Source organism: Phyllobates terribilis, unplaced genomic scaffold, assembly GCF_046119375.1.
Source record: "Phyllobates terribilis strain yellow unplaced genomic scaffold, ASM4611937v1 Scaffold_8__6_contigs__length_399053987, whole genome shotgun sequence".
In the NCBI taxonomy this organism is placed as follows: domain Eukaryota; kingdom Metazoa; phylum Chordata; class Amphibia; order Anura; family Dendrobatidae; genus Phyllobates; species Phyllobates terribilis.
Genome location: NW_027362768.1, coordinates 131,439,035 through 131,447,967, shown reverse-complemented (window position 1 = coordinate 131,447,967; position 8,933 = coordinate 131,439,035). Strand labels below are relative to the sequence as shown.

Genomic DNA, 8,933 nt, shown 5'->3' with positions numbered 1-8,933 from the left:
AGATGGGGTAGCAAAAACTTGGTGATAGATTCGCTTTAAAAAGGCTACCCATAACGAGCACTAATTGACGATACAGCATGTTGATCAGCGCTTGTTACAATTGTTCATCCCCACACAATTTGCAAATCCCCAAGTGAAGACCAGACTGAAGAAAACGACTAGAGCGGAGATGGGCTACTTGGTGGAGTATAACGTCACTCTATGATGCGGCCTCAGCCTGTAAGCAATTTCTCTAATGCTTTAGGGCATTGTTTTTAATATTCTTTAGCTTTGATTCTATTATAAATGTTTGGTGATTGCTCAGATCATTGTGAATATGTAATATTTAACTTGTCCTCACTCAATGTCTCCTGCCCCCAGGCTGCTCGGTCCTGGCATCAACTATGTTTGCGTTCCACTTTTGACCTCCACCCCCTCCACCTCCCATGATTACTGCCAGTCCCAGATGTGATTGTCTGCTTCTATAAACATCAACAGCAAACACATGACAGTATCCAGACACCAAGTGCGGCACTGATCTACTAAAACCTGATACCAGGTGGTAAAGGAGCTGAATACAAGCTGCTATGTTGTTTGTACACTTGATATATCTCTTGATGTTATAGGGAAAGCAACCTATTAAAGGAGTTGTCCGGTCTTCTGATGAAAGTCTGCAATTCTTTCAGGGTGCGCAACACACAATATCAGGATTCTCCAGTATTGTTGGTGAGATCGGGTGGTCAAATTACTCAATTTGCATACATGTGATCACATGCCAACTAGACGTGCAGTTCCTCGCTCAATACAAGTGAATTGCGCAAGACTGATCACCTCTAGTCAGAATGTGGCCGGAATAAAGGGGTTGTGCAGTCTTCTGATAAAAGTCTGCAGTCACCAGCACATGGTGTCAGGATTCTCCAGTGCTGCCGGTGAGATCAGGTGGTCAAATGAATGCAATTTGCATACATGCCAACTAGACGTTCTGTACCTCGCTCAATACAAGTGAATTGATGAAGACTGATCACCTCTAATCAGAATGTGGCCGGAATAATGCCAGTCACAAACTTCAAGTCAAGTGATCGCTCGCTCTTGCAGGAAACATCGGAGAATCTTGACAGTGTACAGTGCGAACACTAAGGGTTCACTCTATGTGACTGCAATCTTTCACGAGAAGACAACCTCCGTAAAGAGTAAACTTTGTTTTAATATTTTTTCATACATCAACAGTACACATGAAAATAAGAAACTTTGTAATATATCTTATGAGAGAAATCTGCTTCTTTCTCCTCCTGGACTGATCATATATGTTCTCCCCGTGTTTGTGTGGGTTTCCTCCGGGTTCTCCAGTTTCCTCCCACATTAAAGACAAATTGATAAGGGATTTACATTGCGAGCCCCAATGGGGACAGCGATGACAATATCTGTAAAGCGTTGTGGAATATGATGGTGCAATATAAATAAGTATAATAATAACTAATTTATTCTCAAAATTCTCAGTTCACAAATAAAACCTGTCATCAGTGAAACTACAGATTTGCCCCATCACTGAGATAGGAGATGACAGTTGGTGCTCACAACATTCAATGAAGTATTGTAACTGTTGCTTTAGGAAAATTTGCATTAGGTTCTCTGTGTCTGCCACTAGCTCCTTCCTTCATAGAATTTTAAAAGCACCAACTGCCGTCTTCTCTCTCAGTAATGTAAAAAAAAAACCTTTCTTTACTGAATTCAGATTTTACTGATTTTATCCATGAATTGAAAGTAAAAGATCAATCTAGAAGGAGAAAGAAGCAGGTTTCTCCAATAAGATATATTACAAAGGTCAGCTCTAGCTCTAAAATAGACACAAAGTGCCTACTGTAATCAGTATTTTACATCAACACCTGGTTAGCTGCTGCTCAAATTCCACTGTACTAACATAAAATAATAAGAAAACAGTCAACAATAAATACAAACAATCAGAGCTGGCAAATAAGCTAAGTCCTATGCGACTCAGACTATGCCACCGAGGTGAGGCCACACCAGCCAATGTGGGCTTACCCCTTCTTCAACCTGTTTTTTTCTCCCTTATTATAGGGCAGCATGGTGGCTCAGTGGTTATTACTGCAGCCCTAGGTTCAAATCCGACCAAGAGCAACATCTGCAAGGAGCTTGTATGTTCTCCCCGTGTTTCCATGGGTTTCCTCCGGGTTCTCCGATTACTTCCCACATTCCAAAGACATACTGATAGGGAATGTAGATTGTAAGCCCTAATGGGGACAGTGATGGTAATGGATGTAAAGCGCTGGGGAATATGATAGCGCTATATAAGCAATGCAGAATAATAATAATGACAGAATACCCTTTGAACTTCCCCCCACCTCTCCTAGGCACTAGGGCCAGTATCCAAGTGCTACCTCTGCACCCTCTATGGTTATGCCCCTATTTATGGGATGAATATGATTCTCCTGCCACGTATCAACACTTTTGAAAATGGAAGAAATCTAGGGACCACTGCTTTCTTTCTTAGGCTCTATAACAGTTAGAATGTCTTCGTTTATGGCCCAAATGACAAGGAGTATGATATCTGAAAGTATAGTAAGGCCCCAGTCACACGTTCAGTATTTGGTCAGTATTTTACATCAGTATTTGTAAGCCAAAACCAGGAGTGGGTGATAAATACAGAAGTGATGACGTGTTTCTATTATACTTTTCCTCTGATTGTTCCAGTCTTGGTTTTGGCTTACAAATACTGATGTAAAATACTGTCCAAATACTGATAGTGTGAATGTGGCCTAAAAGAAATTACCCGCAGGATATGGTATCAAATAACGAACTAACGATTAATCACCTGCAAAGGACCGCTCCATGGCCAATGCTCTGATGGCAGACAAAGACAGTAGTGGGCCCCTGTGCAAGAATAGTACATGGGCCCTTTGTACCCCAAAAGCTCAACTGCTTTGTAGATGGAAGTGGGCCCCTTCCCTCCTGGACCCCCGAGCGGCTGCACAGGTTGCACCAGTGGTAAGTCCGCCCCTGGGCATACATATACGTGTCCACTGCAGCAAAACATTGGTGATGTTGGCACGTACCGCGAGCGGCTGCTGAGGCCAGTGATTGTATGTACAGCACATCAGATAAAGTAAATGATGGGCACTATTGGACCATCGATCCTGAATCGATGGGGATTTTGTTATTTTATACCATTTTATGCCGGTTCTTTAATTTATTTTACCCTTCTCACTTTCTTTTAGTTTCCTTTGCTTTTCCAAATTCCCAAAAATGACATTTCTTCCATATTTTAAGATGATAAATACATGTAAATTTATTATAATTAGCACTCAGCACAGCCGGGGACGCAGTATGGCTGGGACTTTTCCGAATGCGGTAGAATCACACATCAAAGGTGTAAACTGCATTTATTGTGCCTCTGACATTTTCTGTTTAATCTGTTTTCCTGCTTTTAATCCTTCCCCCCTTACTTTTTTCTGCGACATTCTGTATATGTCTGCAATGATTATCTGAAGTCATGCCTCTGCCGCTCGGCTGCCGTCTCCTTGAGCACACTCCTGAGATGGTTAATAATCCTTAGATCTCCTCCTGAGCTCCATCATTCTCTGCAGAGGTTGGGACTGTTGGAGCATGGTTAATAGGGGTATGGGAGGCGGAGAGGTTATGCTTAGAACAGACATCATGTGACTATTAGTGTTTTGGTACCCATGCAGGCAGAATAGTGCTCAGCATCAGTCAATACAAGGGATGGCAAGGGCTATGCTAAAGCATCCGAGCAGCTATCGAACCATGTGTTGCATAGCTTGAACAGACGCCTTGGGTGGATTACCAGGGCTGGGATTGAGCCGTCACACAAACGAGGGCAGGAGGCTTGGTGTAGGGGGGATTATTTATCAGGTGGGGGTCTATACTCTCTGGATAATGCATCAAAGCACCAAGCTTCGGTCTCTCAGCTTGAGCTGTCCGGCACGTTCAACCGATGATATGGATTCTTCATTGGGGGGTCAAGGAACAGAAAAACTGCCACGGCCATGTGGGTCTAATCTGGGGTAAGAATTCTCATCCTTTTCAAGAGACCCCCCCCACCCCTCCACTCACTTTTTCCCGTCCTGTTTTGTGCCAACCCTCGCATTGTTGATGTCGTTCACGTTACAATACATCTCCCCCGTCACCTCCTCCATAAAGTCCTTAAACCCAACAGTCTGTGTGAAATGAATAAAGAATCTGCAATCAATGTAAATTATGGTGTATGCTGCAAATGAAGCGAGAAGTGATGATACATCCAGTTAATGTCATGCGGGGAGAGGGGGTTATTATTGTCAAAGGGACTGAGCTTAACATCCAAAAATGTTTTGTCATTTTTTTCTTTGCAATTTTTGATCTCCCACCGTGCTCGTTAATATCTATAGTTTCGCCATCTAAACATTTGATCATGGACGACTTGACGATAAATGTTCTTGGTTGACTATACAGTCCATAAGAGCCATTCTTCATGGATAGCAGCAGGCAGGGAAATGAGAACCACGGCTGACAAGAGCCTGTTCTATCTCCAACAATGTTACATCAAAGGACGCTCTGCGGTATTCACTCCATGACATTATCATATACTGCAGGGGAACAAAAAAAAAAGTAAACTGGGAGGGAAAACAGCCATTTGTAAGAGCAAAGGAGGATGATGAGCTGTCACCGGAGAACGGGACTCAATTACAAAGTCATCAACACGATCTGACATTGAAATTGTGAGGATGTTGATTATGCAAAGTAGGAAATCGCAGTCTCGTGTGTGTAGTCACTGCAAAATCTGCAAAGCCGACGGGATTGATCGGTGCCTAGAAATTCATGCACAGGATTATGTACAAAGCATGTTAGCAAATCAATGTATTTTATCTTAATTGTTCAATGCCCACTCGGGGGAGATGCTACAATAAAGTGGCAATCAGATCGTGAAGTTGAGAATACCCTGGTCTTCTTTTTAGTGCTTTGTATTTATATTAATGACCTGGTTTTGTCACTCACCCCAAAAAAAATATATTTTTCATTTCTAGAAATTAGTAACCTATAGGTTATATAATTCCTTATGTCAAGCGAGGAATGATGGAATTCAATTGAGGAGAAGGGTTAATTTTGGAATATTTTACTACTTGAGAGGCAAAAATGGATTTTTACTGTGACTCGTGGATGACCATCACTCTTCCTAGGTTTAATAAAATTCTAATAATTGAAAGGGTTAATAGAAAGAGATTATTCGATTTCGAGGGCACAAGCTGTGAAATCACAAAGCCTCCTTCTGCCACCGAGACCCTTATCTATGGCCATCTGGGACGAGAGCAAGAGCGGATAGAGGGGGGAGATGGAAGCGCTAGTTGGGATGTTCTTCCTAAAGGAAACCTGGATTTGCAGCCGGTATCTCATTGTCATGTTTCTGCATTATTGTTTGAGTCTAGGATATAATGAACTTTATTATCGACCCTATTGTTAGGACATATGTGAAGCTGTTCTCCTACAATGGCCTCTACTTTCTTTGTAATTTTTTGCAATACTGAATTCATTTTCCGTCATGGTAGGTATTAGGCTGGGTTGGGTTCACACATATTTTTTAACCTGATGCAATTCAACATATCAGAACTGATGGCAGAACAGATATAAAGAATGCATCATCTGTCATTAGGCGCTTTTACCATTTACTCCTAGAGCCGGACCTTAATGTTACATGACACGTTGTGACCGGACGCCTGGACCTCTCTGAGCAACTGATGCATTGGACAGGTGAGAACGATCCCACTACAAACAATGGGATCAGTTCCTCCATAAGTTTCCCTCCAGGGTATTATTTACATGGCGCATAGAAACGATGACGCAGAGACGGCCACATGTGAACCCGGCCTGCCATTTCATGCATCCGTCATGATTAAGCAAAAAAAAAGAGCTGAAATTGTAGGTTTAATTTGTAGAAATATGTGTTACACCAAGGACAACATCTGCAAGAAGTTTGTATGTTCTCCCCTAGTTTGCAGCGGTTTCCTCCCCCCACCAATTTAGATTGTGATCCCCAATGGGTACAGTGATGATAATGTCTGTAAAGCGCTGTGAAAATTAATGGCGCTATGCAAGCGAGTAATATATAAAGTATATACAGTATAAATATTAAGTACTGTGCAAAAGTTTTAGGCAGGTATTGACAAAATGCCGAAAAGTAAGAATGCTTTAAAAAAAAAGAACTGTTTATTTTTATCAATTAATAAAATGTAAAGTGAATGAACAAAAGAGAAATATAAATAAAATGAAGATAGAGAAACAGAGAGAGAGAGAATTTTCCAACTGCAAAGTAAGGGTCCCAATTGTTTTCCATAGGGTTCAGGTTTAGATTCAAGTTCGGGTACAATTCTGGTACCTGAACCGAACTTGCACAGGTCCGCTCATCCCTACGTTTGTCTTCAAAACATTATCAAATATTCTAGGCACAGGGTTTTTGAAGGAACTCAAAATGGAGGATTTTCCAAATATCTTGGATAACCAACCACAGATCTTCAGTGGATGTCACTTGCTCACATCCTTCTGTCTCATCATGTAATCCCAGACAGACTCGAGGATGTTGACCTCAGGGCTCTATTGGGGCCATATCATCACTTCAAGGACACCTTGTTCTTCATTATGCTGATGATACTTCTTAATGACATTGGCTGTATGTTTGGAGTCGTTGTCCTGCTGCAGAATAATTTGGAGCCAATCAAACACCTCCATGATGGTATTACATGATGGATAAGCATCTGCCTGTATTTCTCAACATTGGGGACAATCTTGACCACATCCTCAACTCCATTAGCTGAATTGCAGCCCCAAACTTGCAAGGATCCTCCACCATGTTTCACTATTACCGCTCTACAGCCCTTCAGGGAACAAACTGCCTTCTGTTACAGCCAAATATTTTAAATTTTGACTTATCAGTCCAGAGAAACTGCTGCCATTTTTTGGCCCACCAATTCTTATCTATTAATGCATAGTTGAGTTGCTTGGCCTAATTTCCATGTGGAAAGTTTGTTTTTTGGCTGCAATTCTTCCATGAAGACCACTTTTGGCCAGACTTTTCCAAACAGTAGATGGGTGTAGCTGGGTTCCACTGGTTGCTGCTAGAACTGAGCTGAGGGCACTGCTGAACATTTTCCAATTTTGAAGGGAAGTAAGTGTGACGCCCTCCCTGAGCAAATGGGGGATACTCGGAGCTGGGCCTTGCGGGTGTTGCGGGGATGCAGTCGTGGCCTTGACCCGTTCCGTGCCCAGGGCATCACATAAAAAAATGGGCTTTTTGGATGAGTGGTTAATTGTTCGACTACACCACCTGTGGTTTCTGGTGAAGGCCACCAGTGCTGCGACAGTCCTCTGAGGCTGATGTTCTGGCAGCTCGGTTGGTACTACTCCCCACAGGCGGAGTAGGCCTCAGGGCAGTGAGTGATGAACTGTGTGGAGGAATGGTGGGTGCAGTGCCGCGCATGAATAAACAAGCGGAGGCGGTGAATGAAGTCATCCGGGTCTTTACTCACTTTAGATGAACTTTCAGCCGCAAAGCTTCTCTCTGCTACACACATCATACTGCAGCCACCAGGAGGGGGTTCAGCGCTCCCCAGGTAGATCAGGAGCACCTGTCAAGACCCCGTTAGTGTGTTCCTCTCCTTTGTAAGTTCTCCCACTGAGTCTTCTCCTGACTGTGTGTGGTATGAACGTGGTGTAAGGCCGGGTCCCACTGGATAAATGCAGGTTTGAGAGATACAGGTGGCGACTCCGCTCCGTCCGTATCCCCCTGGGATCCACTAAGCCTCCGGGCTTTTCTGACTGAGACGTGAAGTGACACAGTCAGATATCGGGGGCCGGTCACCCCTCTTGCAGCAGGAATCCCTCTGGCTTGGCCAGAGTGAAGAATACAGGTGGCGACTCCGCTCTGTCCGTATCCCCCTGGGATCCTTTTGCCTGTGGAGCCTATCTCCTCTGCTCCCCTCCAAGGCCTTCTTAGAACAGGACCCTGACCGGGCAGAGACACTGGTTAACTCTGACCCGCTCCTCGTCTCAAGGCCAGAGAACGAGGACCGCAAATCTTCAGCCAGCTGCAGACTCTTGCTGGACCCTGACAGAAGACCACAATCAAAAGACCTTGAACATAAGATGGCCGTATATTATATATGATACTGTATGTACTTCCTGTAAGTGTTTCCTCCACCCTCACCCACTACTTGGTTCCCCCTATCTTTGGTTCCCCCCATCTCCTCTATCCCGGGCCGGGGCAGCACCCTGGTGCATTTAGACCCCCTACAGGACAGGAGTGGTGTAGTGTTGAGTGTGAAGTGGGGTCCTGTGAGATGCTCCATCCTTACCTGGAAGAGGAGATACCACACCTCAATCTGAGGTGCAGTACCCCTGTGGCGACTGAACCCTCAGGGGCGCCACATAAGCATGATGTGTCTTTCATCTGCTATACTAAGATTCCTTGGCTGATCGTTGCATCTACGGACCTCAACATTGCCAATTTGCTAGTGTTTCTCCAAAAGAGCTGAATAGCACATCTTGAAACCCCAGTCTGCTTTCAAATCTATGCCTGGGAGAGATCTTTCTGATGCAGTATAACTACCTTCTGTTTTGTTGCTGTGCTCAGTCTTACCATGGGGTATGGCCTATTACGTGAAACTCTCTTCCACAACATCACCTTTGGAGCAGAGTATGGTTGTTCCTCACCCAGTTTTCAGCTTCCTACACAGCTGTTTCTGTTTCAGTCAATGGCTGTGTTTTAGCCTTCATTTATAGCCAATCATGATCATTATCATCACCTGTTTGTTATAATTGCTTACTCATGCTCCTGATTATAATCCTACAAAATAGCTGACTTTGTGCAAGAATTCCTAGAAGAACTGATGGTGTTTCGTAGGAAAAGCATGATGACTCCAAATATTGATCTGATTTAGACTTCTCTTTCGCTC

General features: G+C 43.6%; 1 protein-coding gene across 9 annotated transcripts in view; it reads left to right on the top strand.

The window, feature by feature from the left end:
• Positions 1 to 3,471: 3,471 nt before the first annotated feature.
• Positions 3,472 to 8,933, top strand: part of LOC141156853 (regulator of G-protein signaling 8-like) — a 49,720-nt gene continuing 44,258 nt past the window's right edge. For 3 of the 9 annotated variants that reach the window (XM_073643304.1, XM_073643306.1, XM_073643302.1), the window contains exon 1: positions 3,474 to 4,019. In XM_073643304.1, the coding sequence (XP_073499405.1) occupies positions 3,892 to 4,019 (128 nt within the window). In that variant the 5' untranslated portion in view covers positions 3,474 to 3,891. Of the gene's footprint in view, positions 4,020 to 8,933 lie in introns of all 9 variants that reach the window. The other 6 variants (XM_073643300.1, XM_073643299.1, XM_073643301.1 and 3 more) reach the window with 3 other exon arrangements.